This window comes from Marmota marmota, unplaced genomic scaffold (genome assembly GCF_001458135.2).
Source record: "Marmota marmota marmota unplaced genomic scaffold, marMar, whole genome shotgun sequence".
Classification (NCBI taxonomy): domain Eukaryota; kingdom Metazoa; phylum Chordata; class Mammalia; order Rodentia; family Sciuridae; genus Marmota; species Marmota marmota.
In genome coordinates this window covers 33278273-33301210 of record NW_026000174.1, presented here as the reverse complement: position 1 = coordinate 33301210, position 22938 = coordinate 33278273, and the positions used below count along the sequence as shown (strand labels likewise).

General features: G+C 38.4%; 1 protein-coding gene across 2 annotated transcripts in view; it reads right to left on the bottom strand.

The window, feature by feature from the left end:
* Nell1 (neural EGFL like 1) overlaps window positions 1–22938 on the bottom strand; it is an 801023-nt gene that overhangs the window by 564744 nt on the left and 213341 nt on the right. For both annotated transcript variants that reach the window (XM_048788493.1, XM_048788492.1), the window contains exons 8-11: window positions 19631–19765; window positions 18602–18704; window positions 9581–9654; window positions 861–960 (exon numbers count right to left, since the gene is read on the bottom strand). In XM_048788493.1, the coding sequence (XP_048644450.1) occupies window positions 861–960; window positions 9581–9654; window positions 18602–18704; window positions 19631–19765 (412 nt within the window). The remainder of the gene's footprint in view (window positions 1–860; window positions 961–9580; window positions 9655–18601; window positions 18705–19630; window positions 19766–22938) is intronic.

Below are 22938 nucleotides of genomic sequence, written 5' to 3'. Positions count from 1 at the left end.
AAGAAAATTTTAGACAACCCCTGCACCAAAGAAAAGATGATAAAATATAAGGCTACTTGAGCTAAACTGCTAGGTTACTGAGTCCTCCTTCCTTAACACTGGAAGCATCAAAGTTCAGCCAAAAAGAATCTAATTTGAGAGATAATTGAGAAAGTGAAAAATTTGGGGATAAGTATAGTTTCAAAATAACAGCTATGAGTCTAACAAGATTTCTTTTTAAGATTTTGTATAACTGCTGAGGTTCTCCTAATGCATCTAATTCTGCCCCAGTGAGCATTTCAGAGAGGAAGTGACACTTGAGCTGGAGTTCAAACAAATAGGAATACATTTGGGGATGAAGGTAATTCTAGGAAGAGGAAGCAAAAAAAAAATTTGCCCAAGAATTAATTAGCAATCAAGTGTTAATTATTTGAAGCTTTTTTTTCCTAAAAGGAAATAAAAATAAAGTTGCATCTAAACATATTCCTTGAGTAAGAATTCACCATAAGTCATTTTTCTCAATCCCACTCATGAGAAAAATGTCATAATGATGATAATGGTTATTATTACAGGAACTATCATTAGCATTATTATACAAGCTATCGTTTATTGAACATTTATCACATGCTGAGTGTTATGCTGGGTGTTTATGCATTATCCCATTTAATCTTCACAGCAGTCTTATGAGGTAGGTACTATTATTATCATCCTCATTTTGCAATTGAAGAAACTATGACTGAGAAAGGTAAATAGAATGTTCAAGTTTCTAAGCAGCAGAGCAGAGGTTAGGATCCATGTTATTACGGGTGCACTATTCACTGAACCCTCACACAGCCACCCCAGCCCCACCTAAGCACAGCCCCCTCACCAAGCCCTCTTACCTCTACAGACACTGCAGCACTGATTCTCTGGAAGAATGTGATCCTTTTCTGAACAGTTCAAAGGAGGGCACATTTCTGTAATTTTTACTAAAACTCCACCCTAGAAGCCAAATAACAAAAAAACAAAAAAGATGTCCATAAGTTTAGCCAATGATACAAAGTATAATGCTCATTGTTAATAGCCTACAGTGATAGCAACCTACAATAACTAATACCACTCCTAGGAACTTCATTAATTATGATAACACTGCAAATTAAATTGATGAGACTCTTAGAAGAGAAGGCACATTTCCTTTTCGGTATGAAAAAAGATCAGTCTAATGTTTTTGAGTATCTACTTTAAAACAGAAGGATGCTAACAGTGATATGCTGATACATTTTTAATAATTGATTCGAGTGGAGAAGGTCTAATTTGTGAGGTTTATTGATCTCTATGGTGTAAGTATTCTAACAATGGTTGATTTTGAGCTACCAACCCAATATCATTGAAAAGAGAGGTGGGGAATTATATATAGTGAGCTTAAGAGAGTCAGTTCCATCATTCTGCTGGGTAACAGGCATTGTGAACCTCAAAATAAATAAGACATCTTCCTTGTTCTTGGTGAGCTCACAGTTTGGGTGGAAGGAAATAAAAATGACTTAAACTAAAAACCATAATATAGTAGAGTAAGTTCTAAAAACATGGGCTTTGATAGAGGCATTCTAATGAGTCATAGGAGAACAATTAATTTTGTCAGATGGGAAGAAATTATGAAGATGCCACATTTCAGGAAACTTAAATAATGAAATAAAAGAAAAAGAAACCTTGCTAGCAGAGGAAATAGACAAGAGCTGAGCTATGCAGGTATCGCGGTACTGAAAAAGCATCCGTTAGATGAGCACCAGCTTTCCCCTAGATGTAAGTAAAATTACATACGATAAAGTGTTAAATATTCAGTAGTTGAATCTTTATAACCAAACTTCATCTAAGGCCCTCTTTATTGGCATCACTTGCATCTGTGTTGAGTTTCATGCTGAATTTTAAAAATTGGCCCATTGATTACTCTTTAAAAAGATGGAAGAGGACCTCACTACATCTAAAACATTTAATTTTTCTCTCCCATTCTTATGTTCACGTTTAAGACAACCAAGAAGCAAGCTCCAGAAGGGGAGTCTCATGCAAAGCCAAAAGGCAGATCCAAACACAGGTGGGAGAACAGGGTGCAGCTGGACAGGACTTTTCATTCTAGTATCTCCTTGCTTCTCCACCTTTAAGGTTGGCAAGAACTCCCACTGTTATCAGGCATACCCGTTCTTAAATATGAGCATAGGTATAATATTAAATGTCAAATGTAAATCTCCACTGCTCATCTTTTGCATAAATTATCTGTACCATAGTTTGCTCACCTCATAATTTCCCACCCAGACAGTATAGCATTCTTTGTCCTGTTTTTCTTTAATTTTGCTCTTTATTTCCTAACCTCTTACTTTTTAAAATTCCAAATATAAAATGAGTATACACTGTTTTTATAAAACAAAACAATACTGAAAAGGCTACGAAAACATTTAAAAAAAAAAAAAAGTCACTCATGAAAGTTTCTTTTTACAAAGGGGGCTTGCTTTGACTGCTGATTAAATCAGTCAATAATTCTAATCAACCTCTAACATATTTAATGAGTAAGATCATAATTCCAAATGTTTAGAGAAAAACCTTTGTGCTTGAATTTAAAATATGAACTGTGATTATTGTTGCATAAGTGCCAATAAACCCATTTAGTCCATCTACATAATTAGACACAAAGCTTTTTAACTTTATTTTGAAAACTATCTCCAATGAGAGTAATTTATGATTAACATTCTTAAATCATCCTGATTATGGTATGTTATTTTATGGTCTCTGCATTGAGCTCTGGGTTTAGTGGGAAAATACCATTCTTGTAATACTCTCATTTAAGAGTTACAATCTCCATGTCATTGGTCAAATAAAAGCAATTTTAAGTTCCATACTAATCACTGTGCTAAACTTGAATCTCTAATAACATTTTCAAGTCGCAAAGTATTGCTAGGCTAAAGAAATGTTGCAAAAAGAGCAATACTGAGAAATATTAAGTTTATTCATTTTAACTTAAAAAAACAATACATTAACTTCTGGAAATACTTGGGGAAAATATTTGACACCAAAGGATTTTCCTCTTATGGCTGAAGACTTTTTAAAAAAAATGGAAATGGATGGATCTTCAGGTTGTATTTTATCAACTGGGGATCTCCATTTGAATCTCAGAACACAGAAATTTATTTGACATATTGTTTCCTCTAATATCTCTAGGATAGTACTTATATAGTACCATTTCAGATGTATAGGGAAAAAGTCAATTCATTACACACAATAGATGCTATTATGATTTGGATCTGAAATGCCACCCCCCTTGCCAAAAAGCTCATCTATTAGGCAATGCAACATTATTCAGAGGTTTTAAAAAAATTGTATTATGAGAGCTCTGACGGCATCAGTGGATTAATCCATTTGCTGGATTAATCATTTGAATAAACTACTGGATGGTAACTGTAGGTAGGTCGGGCATGGCTGGAGGAAGTAGGTCACCGGGAGAGTGGTCTTGGGAACGGCATCTCTCCCTTGCCTCATCCTGTCTCTCCTTCTCTGCTTTCCAGTTGCCATGAGTTGAGCTTTGCTCCACCACACCCTTTCACCAAGATGTTCTGCCTCATCTCAAACCAAAGCAATGGACTTGGACGACCATAGACTGAACTTCTGTAACTTTGAGCCCCCAAAAACCTTTTCCTCTTCTAAGTTGTTCTTGTCAGATTTTTTGTCACAGCAACAAAAAACTGACTAACACAGATGCCATAGAGCATTGGGGCTTAAATCTTTAGAAAGGCTGTCTGCTGGAGATCAGAAGACTTCTTATCCTATACCTAGTCCCCTCTCTCCACATCCATTAAGTGTGTCCCAGTGCTCTTCTTTGTGCTTTTATAAATGCTACACTTGACCAAGAGAATCAATGGGTCCTAGCCTGACCAATTTGGATTCTTAGCTAGATTGAAAAGTAATCATTCAATCTTTCTGAATCTACCCCTCTAAAATTCAGATGTGAAAAATATTTCCAAATAAGTCTAACAGCATCAGGAGTGGCAACAGGGGAGGCAAAGAGAAGAAATTATGGAGCCAGACCACAAAGATCTTGCACCCAGCTAGCTCACTCATCAGCCACGTGGCCTTGTTCTTCTGTGACCTAATTTGCAATTCTATACAGTATCTACCTCTCAGGGTTAGTATGAGGCTTGAATAGAATAATATGTTTAAAATGCTTTAAACAGTGTCTAGAAAAGTGAAGTTAGCCAATCCCAAATAAACAAATACTGAATGTTTTGTCTGATATAAGGTGACTGACTCATAATGAGGTAGGGAAGAGGAGCATGGGAGGAATAGACAAACTCCAGATAGGACAGAGGGGTGGGAGGGGTAGGGAGAGGGCAGGGGTTTAGCAATGATGGTGGAATATGATAGACATCACTATCCAAAGTACATGTATGAAGACATGAATTGATGTGAACATATTTCATATACAGAGATATGACAAATTGTGCTCTATATGTGTAATAAGAATTGTTATGCATTCTGCTGTCATGCATTTTTAAAAAATAAAATCAATTAAAAAAGAAAATAGTAAGTGCTCAAGAAATGTTAAATAATACTGTCAAATGCCCTTCTCTCTATGCACAAAGTAACCATTTCGTAAATAACTGCTGAAAGACAATGAATAAAAACATGATGTCTTTTTTTAAAGAGGATAAAATTATTCATGTGCATTCACACACATGCACGCATGCATGCACACTCCAGTTGTGCAAAGAGAATAACCCATCTGCTCAACTTCTTTCTAAATTGTAAAAAAAAAAAAAAAAAAAACAACACCGAACATACTAAAGATGAAATGAAGTATATATGGCATCCACAATGTGCCAGTAACAGTGGTAAGTACTGCGCAGATGAGTTGGCATTTAAATTCATTTAAATCAATGTATCTTTCACGGGTCCCAAATATGTCTACCTTGATCCTCTCTGATAATAACAGAGATGAAGTCATAATAGTGACCCTAGCCAGAGTGACTCACTGCCTCCACCCAATATGTAAAAAGGGGCTGCTAGTTATAAATGATGGATCCATGGCTGGTGCTGGCATCATAAGCAGAGGGGGAAACTATCTTTCATCATTTGAGCTTTCCCTAGGTAAAAGAGAAAAGCAAGGGTTTTAGAATCTAAATCAATTTCCTTCCCCTAGAAGTGAAACAATTTACAGAGCACAGGACATCTGTCTTATATTCAAGTAGGACATACATAGTGATGTAAAATAATAAAAATAGCTCTCATTTAATGAGGACTTACTTTGTGCCAAGCATTGCATTAAATTACTCACATACTTTGTCTTCTTTAATCCAAACAACGTCCCAATGTGGTAATGGGCTTGTGCTAGTCCTAGGTAAATAATCACCCCCTCCTATCCCACCACACTCTAAGGACTGGGAATTTTCTTGTTGATGGAGAGATCACAAAGCCCTCACTGTCACTACATTCCTGCTTCTGCCACAGGCTAAGAAGCCCCTATAACCAGCACCTATGGACACAGAGAGACCACCACACCTATGTATCCACCAAACTTCCTGGACCCATGGAGTCTCTGGCATTCCTACTGGCAGCCAAAAGAGGCGAATGAGAAATCCAGTAGGGATATTCAAAGGGATTAACCCCTAAGGTAGATTCTGGTCAGTGAGAGACAGGATATGGCAAAAGGGCCCTTTCTCTTCAAACTCCTATAAAGAGCACGATTTAAGCTCTTTTGTTAGAAAACTTCTGTTCAGTCTCTATATGCCTCATTCTCTTCAATCTTCAAAATACATTCCTTCCTTTTCTCTAGGGATCTGATGAGAAGAAAATGAAATAAAGTAGTTAAAAGCACTTGCAAAGAGGGTCTATTCTGAGACACAGTGGTTCTGTCAGCTTCTCAGGAGATGCCTCACAAAACCTGCTGTGCTTTGTCTCAGGGCTGTGGCTTCTCTGTATTGCATGCTCTTATGTTTGCTCCCCTGCCTTTCCTTTATTACTTCCTTGGGTCTGTCCCTCTCTTTCATTTCAAGAACTGTACCTCTCCTTCCCCATCACCACCAAAGATTAAATAAATAAAGCATCAACACAAAAGTCCATGCTTCAGATTCTACTATCTAACAACCTAACTAGACATGTAGGCAGTGTTTCTATTCTGTCCAATTTTTCCCGGCTAACGTTGGACAAGAAAGGGATATCTGGTTGAAAGGCAATGGGGCAAACATTCCCTTATTGAAGTTGACGTCATTCACAATCCCCTAGGGTGGGTGGTTCTGCCTATAAAATTGTCTTAAGTTGCAGTGGGTTTGAGGGATCAGGAGAGGGAAAACATGCAGGAGGATATAAGAACCCTCACTTCTTTTACCTAAACTAAGCACGTCCTACCAACCCAGCTCTTACTGGAACCCCTTGGTAGAAAAGAATGCAAGAAACTCTGAACTTCACTAATAACCAGGTCAAATTCCAGAATTTAAATCCAGGTTCATTTGAGTGCAGATTTTGACTTTTCAACCACAGTGTTACTTGCAAAAGTAAACAGATTCACTCTTATTCTCTGGAGGGCAAAAGCAACTTCACTGGGTAGAAGTTACTGAAACGTAGATTTTCACTCATTTAAAGGAATTTTCTGATCACTTAATGTTCTCTAGCCATGGACTGTTACCTATTGGGTTGGTAACAGGGGTATTTTCAAATAGAAAAACTGTATCACAAAGTCTTATTTTGATAGCTGGTGTCCAGTGATGCCTGTCTCCCTGATGATGCCTCTTAGTATTCATGCTTTTGTATCATCCTTTGTGATGAATCTGGGCTCACCCTATATCAGCAAAAGAACATAGAGGAAGTGACACTGCACAGCTATCAAGCTTAGGTTATAAGAAACATTGGAATTTCTACATCAGATTTTTTGGATGGTTTGTGCTGGGGGAAACCCTAGCCACCAAGTAAGAAACCTTGAGACCACTATGTTGTAAAGAAGCCCAAGGTAACCACTTCTAGAGGCCTCCAAGAGAAAGAGAGAGATAATAGACATAGAGACAGAAACACAGAGAGAAATTTCTGTTCCATTCATCTTAGCTGATGTGTTAGCCATATAAATAAAGAAACCATCTTGGACATGCAGCCATGTCAAGCCTTACAGGACTTTAGCTCCAGCAACATGTGAGATCCCAAAGTGAGAATCATCCAGCTCAGCCTGTTCAACCCATACAACCCTGAGAGATAATAAAATACTGCTCTTAGCCACCAAGTTTTAGGGAGTTGGTTATATAGCAATTGAAAGCCAAATACTATCAAGCTCTACATATCTAGAACTACTTCCATTTTTTCTCCACTTGTTCTCAGCTTCAAAATAGTCCCATTTTTTTAGCTTTATTAATCAAATGCCCACTCCCAACCCTTTAAATCTTCTATAAATGACTTAAGGACAGTAGAAATGATTGAAAGTGATTCATCACAGCAAAGATATGCCTGACAGACTGCTCCTTCCTAGACCATGGCTATGGACTCTGCTTCTAAAGTTTGGGGACTACATAGTCTCTGCTTAGTCCCAAATCTGGTCTTTTGGCTTTTTAAGGATTATGTGAGTGGTCTCATTTCCTCCCAATAAAATCATAATTTTGCCTATATTATTCAGAGAGGGTTTCTGCCAATTGCAACCAAAAACAGCAAATGTCATTCCCTTTGGCCAGGAATCTCGACATCTATTTGGTTCCTCCTCCTATAGCCACAAATCTAACTATTCATGGAGTCTTTTTAATTCTATTTCTAAACAGCTCAAATCTCATCTTTTCTATCACCTCTGGCCACTGCCTTAGGTCATTAGCATTTCTACAGTTGTTCAAATTCACCCAGTGCTCCCCATGATCCCCTCCACACAATCAAAATGAGCCTTGAAAATGCAAAGCTGTCATGGCACACCTGCACGCACCCCTTCAATGGACCTTCACCTTAAGATCAAGTTCAAAACTGGTATTCTCTGCTCTGTCTCTGTAGCTTCGTCTCTCTTCATTCTCCCACATTTGACTTCACCAAGTCAAATTTTTTGTATTTCCCTAAATAATACCTGACTCTTGGCATTTGTAAATGCTATTCCTTTTTCCTGGAATGTGCCTTTACCTTCACCCACTTAGGAAACAATTACCCATAAAGACCAGTTACCACCTTCCAGAAGCCCTGTTTAACCCTTTGTTGTTGATTCAAGGGCTTCTAATCAATGCTATTATATAGCATGAAGGACTTCCCAACAACGTAAGCCTAAATATCCCATACTATAACTTGGTTTACTTCTCTCTTCCTCATTTATGTCAAGATCTTCAGAGAACTATAAAGTCTCTCATTTAATTCCAATTTCTTGCTCTCTGTCTGGCTCACAGCAGGTGTTCTAAAAATATTTCATGAAATACTAAAAAAAGAAAAAAAATTGTTCATCACTATATCTCTCTTTTTTTTGTTAGAAATATATATTTATTTCAATTTTCAGATGCTTCAACTGATACAGGCCATCATGATTTAAATAAGAGGAAAAAACATCATCACTATATCTCCATCTCTTGCAATAACACATGACAAAAGGTATAGGCTCAATAAATATTCATTAAATAAATGAAAGGATAAATGAATGAACAAAGTGAATTGAATCATCACAATGGAGAAAGATTTGTGAATAAGCAAAAATGTCAAACCACAGGATCTTTAATATTCTATCTCACAAGCCCCAAATGATCCAGCCCCGGCTATCCTTATGGTTTCATTTCTTGCTGCCCTCTCCTTACTCATTCTATTTCAGCTCTGCTGGTATAATTGTTCATCCCTGAAAGTGTCAAGTAAGCTCCCATCTCAAGCTGTTTGTACTTGCTTTCCCTTTCCCTGGAATTCTTCTCACTCACATAACTCTATGGCTGACTCCCATGCCTTATCCAGGGCTTTATTCTAAAATGACATCCTCAAAGAGGCCTTCCCAGACCACTAATCCCCACCCCAAACCTCTATCCTTTCAGCCTACTTCATGATTTTAGAATAGAATTTGTCCTTATATGGTATATTTGTTTATTCTCTTACTATCTAGCTCACTAGACTGCAAATAATATAATGATAGAACGTTTTCATTCACTGCTGTATTCCCAAAACCCAGGATAATAGTGGAATACAGAATTTATTTAACGCACATTTGTTGGACAATTACTGAATGAAGTCTATGGTTCTATACATCTTATTTCATAGGAGCAGGTGTACAGAAGACAAGGCATCTTCTAGCCATCATTAGCCACTAGGAGTAGAGCTGGCACTGTTACAGCTAGCATCATAGACCATTTCCTCTAACACCAACTCAAAACCCTCCCCCAGGGTCACCCAACTTTACTGTCTCATAGAAGCTGCTAACTCTCCACTTTCACATCTTTCCTAAGGCTTCCTCCCTGGTACCTGATCCACAGCTGACTATAAGCTAATCACATACTAGTAGTGACTGGGCGCCCCCATCCTTGACTCCCGCCCACTGCAGAGGGCTTTATCCATCAGGAACCCATCCAGGCCAATAAGCATGCTCAAGAACCTTATTGAAAACCCACACATCTATCTATTAACTCTCCAAAAGTGACAGGAACATAAGATTAAAACTTACTCGGCATTCCCTGCAGCTCTTGGTTAAAATCCGCTGGCCTTCTGCAAGAACTCTTCCTCCATAGATACATTTTGCTGTAATAAAACAGAAAAATGGGTCAGTTGTTCATGCTGTGCAACAAAATGTCAGAGGTGTCATCCAACTTTTATAGATTCCACAGAAACATAGATTCCCTGATTCTAAGCAATACAGATCTCTTTGTCTAAAGCCAGACATGGGAATAGTGTGGGGGATAACCTTTGAATTCCCCAGTCAGGCCTATCTTGATCATGTTCATCTCGCATTCACACCAAGGACATATAATTATTTTATTGCAGCTGCCAAAGGAATAAAGAAATGAATTAATGTATTAAGGGGTTAGAACAAGGAAGAATTGGTTACCATCAACAGAGTACAATTAGTAGTAATTTTGATTGTCACTCCAGCTATAAAATAAAAGGAGGTTCATCTATGCCCCATTCATCCGAAAACTGTGGCCACAATGGAGAAGGATGCCATTTATTTTTCCTTGTCATTATGGTAGGTAAGTGCTCTTAGCCTATGTGTTTTTAAGACACTCACAGACAACTGAGAAATACAAGACAAACTAGTAAATTGCTTCGTCAATGTGCTAGAGAGACTTCTGTAGAAAGGTGAGCCTAACAGGCTAACAAGGAGGGCAGGGGGTAAAAGTAGGGCTGTAGAAAATTTCAAAGAGGAGCATAAATGGAACTTCAATTTAGATTCCACTGGGACTCGGTCCTTAACTTGCTGACTCACTTTAAGCAAGTGCAAAACACATCAATTTGATATGACCCTAATGTGAGTCCACCAGTCTCTAGCCACTTCAACAGGAACCAGGAAGCAAAGGCCTGATTGCTCCCTCTCCTGCCCTGATGAGTGCCTCTCTGGCCCTAACTCTCAGGAGAAGCAGAAGTAAAGACATGTACAAGCAGTAAAAAAAATCTCTCTCCCACAAACTCACTGTCAATCTTATAAAACCACCTCATCTTAAAGGGTCTCCATTTCTATACCTGTTAAAAACAGGTTGATTACACGTGGTAATTTCCTACTTCCACTGTCTTCTGATTCTCGTGGAATGTTTAAGTATGCATATCCTCTATAATTAGCTGATCCATCCCCTTCTTTTAACATGGGAAGAGAAAAGCCCAGAGACACTAGTTTACTTAACATCATAGCTCTGTAGTAGATACTGTGGTGTGCTACCCCAAGCCCTTCCATGACCAAAAGACACAGTCCAATGGTTGTTGGAACAGTTGGCAGCTAGCAGCTCTCAGCTGACTATCTAGAACTTGTCCTAGGTTATAGAGAGTCACCTTGTCCAACGTCAATTCCCCTTCCTGGGATAGCCTATATCCAATAAGTGGTAGATGAAGGTGGTATAAAGTTCTAGTTTCCTTACTCCACTTAGGACAACTCTGAAAGGCAATTACAGTTCTGAAGAACCCCTACAGGAATAATTGAGGTATTTGTAACTGCACTGAATTCAACTTCTCCTCCTGCCCAATTCTGTTTCTTTCACTACCTCATTCCTACTCCAGGATTTATCCTGGAAGAAGTTCCTAATGAAGCATATGGAAATCTCTGCTTCAGAGTTGGTTTCCCTCTCAGAACCTGACTGGCAGCAACCCCATGCCCCACACAACCTGTTCTGCTCTAGTAGTCCCCTCTCAGTGAATGGCACCAGCATTCTCCTTGGCACCCACACCCTGGCACCTGGGGTCCTTCCAACTTCTGCCTCTCACTCAACGTCGTGTCCATGAAGTGCCCAAATCCTAGCAATGCTCCCTCCTTAAGTTTCTCAAGTCAAATTACTTTTCTCCATTCTACACTCTGCCCCTGACACTGTCTTCATTGAGGCCATGATCATCCCTCCTCTTTAGTACTTCCTAAACCTCCTAACTCTCCTATGTTCTGATCTCAGGCTTCTCTTCATACAACAAGCAGGCATATTTTTGATGTACAAATATGAGGTCCTCTGTAAAATCATTATGGATCCCTGACACTTTCAGAATAAAGAACAAATTCCTTAATTAGCACACAAGGCCATGTATGTTGCTCTTATCTCCCAAACTTTATAACTCACCAAGTATGTGCTTTCACTCACCCTCCCAAACATTCATACCTCCACATATGCTCTGGCCAAACTTTCTTCTTCCTTCCAGGATTTGCATATAGTTTTCTCTGCTAGAGGGACATTCAGCCTTGTCCATCTTCCCCTGGCACCTCCTGACCTATATACCCATCAGTTTCAGTGCGGGCATGATTTCCTGAAGATGTTGTTCTTCACCTTTAACTCTGGCTAATTGCCCTCAGTTTGTGTTTCCATTGCACTTTGGACCTAATCCTGCAGAGCACCTATCACATTACATCTTAATTTCCCATTTTATTATTCATCTTCCCTGATAACTATAACCTCCATGAGGATAGGAACGATTCATAACTTTATCTGCAGCATCAAGCCCAGTGGATCTCTGGCCTTATTGTTAGTAATGATTAATAGTTCTAAAATTAATGAGTTCTACTTAGTCACAAAACAAACAAAAAAACAGTCAAATTCCCAGCTAAGAGTTAACTCTGCAATTTAATACAATTTCCAACATTAAAAGTAGATACTGAGGTTTTAGAACAAAAACAACAAGAATGGAGAATCAATACAATTCCCTAAATTGAGCCTTTTACTCCTTTCGTTAAAAAAGGAAACCCATCCCTGATTATCTTTTATGCCTCCGTTTTCTAGATAAGCCATTGATCCTAATGATGATCTGGATTCCCTAATTTGCTTGCATAGAGACACCACATCTCCAAAGACCCGGAATTCCTATCTAATAAATTCCCATACTCCCAAACACAGCTGCTGCCAACTTGGCAAGGTGGCTCACTCCAGAGTGACAGTTCTGCTAAATGCACTGCTGTCAAATCTGCCATCTGCTTCTTGGCCCATGCTGGGAAGTACAGAAATAGACTTTTCTTCCTCCTTTGCCCCTTGCAACTCCCACGATGGTATTAACACACTGGCTACCCTGTCTTAAGACATTTGCTTGATTCCTTTTTCCTCTTGGACAGATTCACCCCATAATTCTTATCTGGAGAGAAGAATGTCTCACTGGGTCACATCCATCCCTCAAATTTACCAGTCCAGCATAAAATCAAATGTCCACTGAACTTTATGCCTTTACATAGGAGGGTGATTTAGGGACTGGCAAATGATATCAACATGTTACTACAAACCCCAGTCATTTGCAACTGTGCACTGGTGCAGAACATGTATATGATTAGGATGCCAACTACCTATGAAATTATCTCAGACAACTTTCAGGATCGCCACTGGAGGTCACAAGAATTCCCTTTGCTTTCCCATAGTCATTCCTACCTCTATGACAGTGCCCCTCCCTCCCTGCCACTGCCCTCCATATGCTTAACATCAGTCCTCATTATCCAACCTCTTGATCTACAGCCAAAAGGCTTATTTTTGATGTCTGAGGAAATTCAAGCATAAGGTGAGTCAGGCTCTGGTGCCTTTGGCTGGGACATCTGGGACTTCATTTCAACAGCCTTCAGTGTGAGTAGAAACGTAAATGGATACCTGAAGCCGTTCATATCACGCCAGAGACATGCAAACTAGAATATTTCACAGTGTCCAACCATGAAATTGAAACCCAGCACCAACACACACTTCTCCATGATGTCAAAAACAAACAGACTGGGGATTTAGAGAAAGAGCTGGCAGTTGTATCTTTTTACATCCCAGATATCTGGCACTTCAAAATTGACCTTGATTTTTTGAGTGTGGGGGTTGGACACTTTTGCCATTTGGTTGCACACTGAATAAACAATTGACAGGTATGGCTTAATGTCCCTGTCACATGTAGATATGAGATTGCTCTGTCTTTATTTAGGTACTTGTACTCTGCACACACTCCAGTCATCCCTTGGCACTCAGCAGCCTAGAATGTCAACACTAGCATTCTGCTTTACACTTTAAAGAAGAGTGGCAGATCAGAGGGGCTAAAAACTCAAGGATTTGTCCTTCCTCAGTTAGCTAATTCATAGCCCCAGCTTTAAACACGACCTCTCTGAGCAAGACACTCACATCAAACTGGTTGTGCTTCAGGCATCTCCAACTCAAACATGCTGAAGAGAATTTATCAGTCCCCAATCTACTTTCTCCACCTGCCTTATATCTGTTAATGGTCCTATGAGTCTCCCACAGGCTGTTGTTCAAAACCTGGCAACCTCTCCCTCACAGACATTCATGCAAAACAATGCTTATCAAATATCTATCCCGTGCCAGGTTCTCTGGCTGTCACTCACATCTACTCCTGCCTTTGCATCTCTCTAGGCAGTGCCTGACTGCCAGCCTCATCACCTCTGCCTGGAATTTGCCCAAATCTTATACCTAACACCCCTGCCTCCTGCTCCGTGGATGCAGTGGTCTTTCAAAAAGCACTCCTTTAAGTATGCCACAACCCTGCATGAAAACCTTGCTTTTACAACCAAAATCAATGCTGCGTCTATTTCCATGATTTTGCACATGCAATTCCTCTAGCAAGTATGTTATTACTCACCTTGTGCACCTAGAAATTCCTACTCATTTGTAAATATTCTGCTAAGCTGTTATCCATGAAGTTTCACACACACACACACACACACACACACACACACACACACATTTCTGATGAAGTTAATTACTCCCTTCTCTGTGCCATCTCTATCTCACATCATGTTCACATTACATAATGTTCTTTATAGTAATAGAGATGATGCATGAAGTGAATAAAGCAGATAGTTTAAGAGCATCAATTCTATAGCCAGACTGCCTAGGCTCCACCTAGATCCCTTGGGCAAATTACTTTTCCTCTCCATGCTTCAATTCCTCATCTGTGAAATGGGAATAATAGTGGATCCTACTACCTTGAGTTGTTAGAAGAATTAAAGGAATGAATGCACATAAAATGACCTAGTTCCATTCCTAACACAGACTGAATCATCTACACATCTCTACTGTTGTACCAAAAGTTTTTAGAACAACATTTGGGATAAGTGACATCAGTAAGGATTACTGAATGACTGCAGTAGACTATAATCTTCATTATCATCCACAAACCACATTGGCAATTTCATTTCTATTTCTTACCTATAAACACCATGCATTGTTTTCAGACTACCTCCTTTTCCCTCTACCACTTCAATTTCTTTACAATTTCTGTTTTGCATAGCTGAAAGGTTTCTTCTCCTCCTTTCCTCCTCCTTCTTATCTCTGGTAGTTCTCAAATATATCTACCAAAAGAATATAGATCTTGGGAAACTGCTACCTGGAGATTCCAATTTGTAGGTCTAGATGGGGTTCAGAAAAATCTCCAGTTTAAGAATTTCATGGGAGGGGGAGGTAATGTGTGCTAGCTATGCTCAGTATGCCTTGAATAGAGCAGACACCCAATATGCTTTTAAGGAATGAAATTCCTGCACCATATTCTGGATCCACTATGGACACCTAGACAAAGTTCTTTCATATTTCCACACAGCTGCTCTCCTTTGTAAGTGCTCCTGTGACCACAACAAGTGCACAAACATTTAGAAAGCCAGCAGACAAAACATCTGTTTGCTTGTTTCATCACTGGGAATTGAACCCAGGGACACTCTACCACTGAGCTACATCCCCAGTCCTTTTTATTTTTTATATGAGACAGGATCTTGCTAAGTTGCTTAAGGCTCCACTGAGGAGCTAAGTTGCTGAGGCTGGCCTTGAATTTGTGATCCTCCTGCCTCAGCCCCTCAAGTCGGGGAGAGTCATCACAGGTGTGGGTCACCACCCCCAGAAACAATGTGTTTTATGTATTAGCTCTTTTTTCTGAGTCATAACATACCTCCTTGTGGTGTTCCTGGAATACTGCCTTACCTAAACCCAAAGAGAATCTTAGAAAAAGGTTTTTGGTCACATAAAAGAAATTTACTTGAGGCAACTCTCAGAAGAAATAGAAAAAAAAAAGTCAAAATAAGGAACTGAACCAAGGGAAAATAAGTATCCAATAAATAATGCCTTCAACTATATTTATGATAGCATTGAATGTGAATGGATTAAATGAGCCAATTAAAACAATTCAAATTGTCAAACTAGTCTAAAAAACATGATCTAACTGTTTGTAATTCATACCAGTTACACTTTTTTTTCTCTAACCTTTGTCAGTTTTAATTGACAAAACTATATGTGTGTGTATGTGTATATATATATATATATATATATATATATATATATTTACTTAAAGTATACAATATGATGTTTTGAAATATGCATACATTGCAGAATGGCTAAAATGACTAGTTAACCCATGCATTGCCTCATGTACTCATTATCTTTGAAACGCACAACCAAAGTAAATATTTTTCATCATTTTTTCTGGTGTGAAGAGATATAAAAACTTCTAGAAATTCCACTGACTATCTGCTCTCATCCCCCAGCACTCAACTATCAAACCACTGTAGCCATCTTCTACAAAGCTATGAATATCCACTATGGCTCCTCTTCCTGAAGCATTCCACCAGTGTCTTCTCTGCTCTAACAGTGCCCCAATACACAAGTCTGCTATACTGCACTTACAATTCTGCACACTGAAACCCAGGTCTCTAGATGAAAGGCCAGCTCTGATGGGGGAGGGGGAGGGCTCTTCCATTGCTATTCTAGGCACCCCTGCTCAGTAACTGCCTAATGCATATTTCTATTAAAAACTAGTAAAAGATGAAAGCCTTTCAGGCCAGAGGTTCTCAACCTTTTAATTACCTGAGGTACACTGTATCATTTATTTTTAATTTTTTCTTGAGTGGTATTCTTAATAATTTATTTGTATTCTCACTTTATTAAACTCTGAACACGTCAAACTATCAATCAGAGCTGCTGAGAAAATTAGTGCCAACTAAATAAATTGCTATGAATTCCATAAAAGACCAAAAAACACCGATGTTTTAGTTAGCATGTATACTAACATCTTGGTAAAATTGAGAAACTTACTGAGATAATTTTTAAAACATAAATCTCTCAAAGAATTAGAATAAAGAAAAATGACTATCCCACAGAATAAAGAAAAATGACTATCCCACAGAAATTTAGTGAGGAGTCAATTTAATAATGTGTATCCAGGTCCCTGAAAAATGTTAGCATTTGGCCCAATAATTCTATTCCAGGAGAATTCTATCTTAAAGAAAGCAAAAATATACAAAAAAATATGTTTTATGTATGCAACATACTACTGAAAAAAGTAATTTAGAATAGCAATAAGTGGGAATCAACCCAGACATCCAACAACTGAGGAATAGTGAAATAAGTTATGCAACAGACAAACAGTGGGAAACCATGAAACTCACTAAAATGGTATTTATACAGTTTCTCAAAAATACACTTAAGTGATAATCGTAAGTCAACAAAATAGGATCTAAATTGTCTGCTCAGTATGACCTCCTCAACTGTACACACACACAAAAATCTCTTGAAATGCAATCTGCTAAAATTTCAGGAGTGATTTTTTTTTCCAAATGACAGTATTATGTAAATTCTCTATCTTTACCTTTATCCTTCTCTGTGTTTTCAAATGTTATATAATAAAGATAGTGCTTTTATGGTTTTAAAGAAAAGCAAAGCAAAAACATTAAAAGCAAATACAAAACATCTGAAGGATCCATTGCTCCCATACCCAAACATCTCCCAAGTATTCACAAATCTGCATAGGGAACTCAAAATAATTTCATATTTTTTAACAAATTCCTAATCTTTTTTCAACTTCTTTCCTTGATGACAATTATATACAATATCAACATGGGAAAAAGGTAACCCGCAGCTACTCATAGCTATCTTTCTATTATAGAATCAAACTATAAATTCAAGATCTGGACACCTGAGCTCACTGTACTATCAGACATCACCTCCCAAAGTCCTTGGGACATAAATAAGAAAGCTCCTCCCTCTAGAATAACTCCAAGGACACCTTCCAGAACAACAGGTACTGTGCCAACCACGACAAGCAGGAATACTCCAAAGTTCCTTTTGAAAGAATTCAACAATATTTGAGCTGGTGTGACCAGGCCAGCTATCCGTTTCCACCACTGTAGCAGGTCACAGGCTATTCCTGGCAGTGTGACCACTGTGCCTTGAAGGCTGACTGATGTTAGCATGCGTCTTTGATAACTAAATGATCTTGAAAGCTATCCATGGGATGCCACACTTCTAACCAGAACCCTCCTCTTCTGTGGAGACCACAGGGTTTGATGAAAAGACTACAGGCTTTGCAGTCAGCACAACTGGTTCAATAACTCACCCTGCCACTCACCAGCCTTGTGACCTTAGCAAATTGACTTATCTAAGCCTAACCTTCCTGTAAAATGGGGTAAAAGCAATACTTCCCTAACACATTGCCATGAGAATGCAAGAGACTGGTAGAATTAAGATACCCAGCACGGTACACGGCACATAGTGACAGCCCTCACTCCTGCTGCCTCCGTTCATTTCACTGCTTCACAGATGAAAAAGCGCTTTCAAATCATATTATGTGAACCAGCCAACACAAGGAAACTGTTTCAATATTTTGATTGAATACCATCCTGAAAATTCTAACAAAGTTCCCTTAATAACAAGAGAATCTTGCCAAAACACAGAAATAGGTACTTGATCATTCAAAATTAGGAGACAGAAGCACATGAAATTTTGGAGTTGTAACTGTACAGATCATCCCCACCCAGTGGTTTGATGACAAGTGATTTAACCTCTGTGAACACAAGTTCCCTACACATAGAATGGGAGAACAGAAATTACAGGTGATATAAGCGGTGTTTTTTGAAGGAAAAAAAATCCATGTAATAATGTCTGCTGCATCTGCAAGTAATTAAAACATCAGGCTCTTCTTATTATATATTTAGTACTACAGCAACTGCTGGTGCTTCATTTTATCAATGTCAATCAGTTGGATCCTGAAAACAGAGGAAAAATAAATCTCAAAGCACAGACGGACAGTGTGACCATCAGTTAGTACTTACGTTTGCAGACCTTACAACACTGGCCAGCGATGTGCACAGGGAGGGATTCAGGAGAGCAATTGAGAGGGGGACAGGACATCCTTCGGCATTCCACAGCGCCACTCTGAGGAAAAGAGGACAGGGAAAGAAATCTCAGGGGCATCCTTTGAAACTCTCCTGTGGTGTTGAAAGTTCACATCTCATCCCAAACACTCATCAGGGAAACAGAAGTAGTGTGGGAATTCCCAATCCACTCCAAGACCATAAATAAAGCATTTTCTCTAGCCCGAAGGAACCTCTGTCACCTCAATTACTTTTCTGATATACATCACTGGCTTCATCCCACCTGCCCATGTGGGCTAAGTAGATTAGGCAGAAAACAAAAAGCTATTTTTACAAGAACATAAATAACACCTTTTGCAGACCCTGTCAATCATTTTTGAGACTCTAACAACCCATTTTGTATTTTCCTGGATAAACAATGGCATTCTTCAGATATTTATCAAGTAATTTCAACTCAACAGGGTTTACATACTAATTTTTGGAAGGGGCTCTCGTAATTCTCTGAAACAGATGAAGGAGTATACAAATAATGAATACCCTAAAAGGCAGGGAATAGGGAAAATATCTTGCAATTCTCTGAAAGAGATGACAGCTTACAAGATACAACAAAAACACGTAGCGACTAATTAAACCCCACCTTTTAAATGTGATTCTGGCAGAGAAAAGTTGAAAATAAAGCTAACCATTAGGTTGTTTGAAAATCAAAGGAGTTTGTTCCTCCTTCTACACTCCAACTCCCAAATTTCAAACAGTAAGGTCCTCATGATAATATCAAATCAGGGTGTATCAAAGAAAGTAAATTTCAGTTGCCACGCATTTACACTACAAATGACACTGTTTCAGCATCATTTCACAATTGCTCAAATTGCTAAGGAGGAGTAGGTATAAAGGAATTAACATTACATATTAAAGAACACGATTACATTATAATTAGTGAGCCTGTCCCCTCAAAACTGTCTTATGCTATTTATTTACAAAGGGGCTTACTTTGCATGTGCAGTTCCTGCAGTGGTCACCATCAACCCAAGAGTCTTGGTCTCGATAGAGCAGTCCACTCACTTGACAAGTCTTCTCGCAGTGACAGTTTTCCAATTGACTAAGTCTTGTCTCTGCATAATTTAGCTGCGGGAGAAAAAAAAAAAAAGAATTACTGGGCATAATAGTGTAATTTAATTGTGTTGTCCTAATAAAGCAATAGAAACAAGAAAAAAAAAATCCAAGCAGGAGGAGAGAGAGAATATTCAGTTCAGTGTTTCATAGGGAATCTGTATCTTTCTTTCTTTTTTTTTTCACACAAGGTGAAATCACTCTAAATTGAAGACATATTGGCTGGTACGGTCTAATGAACACCAAATGAGACATTAAACTCTATTGCAGGAACCTCACGGGTGTTCATAAAGGTATGTACTTTCAACTCCAGCCCACACAGTGAAACATGGGTAACAAATGTGTTCTCAAGGACTGATTACAATGTTTACCAGAGATCTAATCAGAAACTCCAGGGCACTTAACATTTATCTCCCGCTGTCCTCTCCATGTTCTTCACATACTAACCAGAGTGTCAAAGTTTACAAGCTAGGAAGTCACTGTCTAATATAAAAACAAAAAATTCTCGGGGACCTGGGGCTAGGAAAACAAAGGTCATAGAAGGATCTAATTTATCTCTAGGGTGTGATCCCCCCAGAATGTCCCATGAATTTGCTTTGGTGTTTAGATGAAGGTCATGGGTGATGAGCAAACGATCAGTTGAGATCAGGATTTTGTAAAATAACCTTTTCCATATTCTAGGCCACCCAATTGTTACCATTAATCACAGAGTCTTCGAATCTCCAGTTTTGAAGTGATTATTAAGTGGGGATGTGCACACTAAAGAACACTCACAGTGACCATCCACCATTTGCACGTCTCCAGAAGCAGGCATGCACTGTCCCCCTGAGGGAAGCCACTTTTTTCATTAGCTCTGGATGTTTGAAACAACTTCCTTGGTTAGAGCTGTGACATCTCTCTTCCTTTTTCCTATTAGATCAATTTTGCCCTGTAACCCATCCTGAGCAACTCTAATTTTCAAATATTGGAGGATCTCCAGGCCTCACATCTGCTCTAGACCACAATCAGTACCACCAGGTTTCCTTAACAGCTCCTTATGATATGGTTCCAATCCTCCCTCCTGATCACTTTTCATCCAGCCAAAGCAGCTTGCCTTCCAAAATACTGTGTGGTATTGACTGGGTAGCTAATTGTAGAGTGCTTGCCTACCATGCACAAGACCTTGGGTTCAATTCCTAGCACCAGAAAAAAACAAACAAATGAAAATACAATGCAAAAAAAAAAAACCTGAATATGTCACTTTGGTTAGAACTGTCTTTTGTCATATCCGTATTGAATTCTACCCAAAAGCAATATTGCCCGGTGGTCCTTTCCCTCACATAAAGACTGCCATGACTGAGAAAACAATACCAGTTCCTATAAATACATCTTGTAGTTTCGTTTCATCTTCTCAACTGCACTTATGTCTCCAGATCTTGAGTGTTCTCCCTATACAGGAGATCAATTCCATCTTTGATGCAACAAAAACTATTTTGAACCAATAGTTCAGGTCTAATGTTTTGAGTCTGGGGAATAACTATTCCTCCTATCTTTCTAGGTTAACCATAATTTCATTCCTTACATGCTCCTATAAATTACTCTCAACCACGCTATCCTTTGGAAATGAAACCCATGTGTAATTCCAACTTCTAGTTTGTTATTTAGTTTATTCTCTTCTTCCAAGTTTTTGCAACTTCTCAGGAAAACTTGTTCATTATCTTTTATGGGTGGAAGCAAAGGGCAGAGGAAATAATAAATAGGATCTTAGACAAGCCACTTGCACCATGATCAGCCCCCAAGGAACTAAGAGTTGACTCTGCTTCAAATATTCACTTTTTGTGACTCCTTACAATATACATGATCTTCCAAAAATTCATATTTCACTTAAAACTCTGACCTAATCATATGGTTACTAGGATCTATGGTAATTAGAATCTATGGGAAATCTTTAGGAAATCCAGATAAAATGTATTTCTAAGAGTTTGGTAAGGTTAAGTTAGTCATATATAGGTCAGAGATAATAAAAAGGAAATACCTATTTATCACTGAATACCTTTATTCCATTTCTATCAACTCCACTAGTTTTTACATAAGGTAGTGACTGAAACATGATCTAGGATTTCACAAAAAAAAGAAATAGATCAGCATGCCTCTTAAAAGTGGCTTAGAATAGGGTGTCTGAGAGCAGAAGTGCCTGTCTCACTTTGAAAACCTGGAACAGCTCTGGAGTCTATATCCCTTCAAGAAGAACACTTTCAAAAGTCTAAATAGTCCAAAATGCAATTCTGTGTCTATCCAAGTTTCTTGAAAATCTAGGAGTTTGCTTTGGGGTTAATATCAGCAATTATCAGTATTGGCCCAACAAAGCTAAGCTACGCTCATCTACAAAACTCAATTCCTAAGGAAAACATCAATTTCAATATAATGGATTTTGTCCCCCTTCTGAACTTTGTTTTTATTTTTAATATATTTAGCCTTTTCTGACAACATTGGAAAGCACTAATCTCTATAATAATAAGAGTGCATCAGACAGACGCAAAGGCAAGGGGATATTAAGTCAAAAAAGCTAATTTTTCAAAGGCATTTAATATGTAATCTTGCCTTTCCTGCTAAATCCTATAACAACAATAAAGGAGAAAAACAACTCTGAATCAAAAAATGAATTACATTTTCTGTCATTGGTATTATCATGCTGAATTTATACAAATTCATTTTCTAAAGCTATTTCTACCCTACCTGCCATTTTCTCCAAGAATGCTTGCAGATCCAGAATAGATACGGTATCAAATCTACATCTCTATTCTGTTTTGCCTCTGTTCATGCATTAATCTAAGCAACCATGGACTGAATCATTTATTCTTAACTCTACCCATTCAAAGATAGACAGCAGAGGCCTTTTTCACAGTAAGAGGTCAATGATTGGATCTGAGTACATTAGTCATTTCGTAGATTGCTTTTTCTTTGAAATGCTATTTATTTGGAGTTCGATATATAGAAGAGGAAAAAAGAAATCTTCCATTGTTAAACCTTTGAGCTTAATTGAAAAATCATTATTGAGCCCCTTGTAACAATGAAATCTCTAAATTAAATATGTTACAAGCTGAAATGCCACTTCAAGCGCTGCTTGATTAGCCTACACAGATTTGTCAAAGATTTAAACAAAAGTAACCAAGGAATTCCCAGTCTCTAGCCTCTTCTTCCTGAATTTG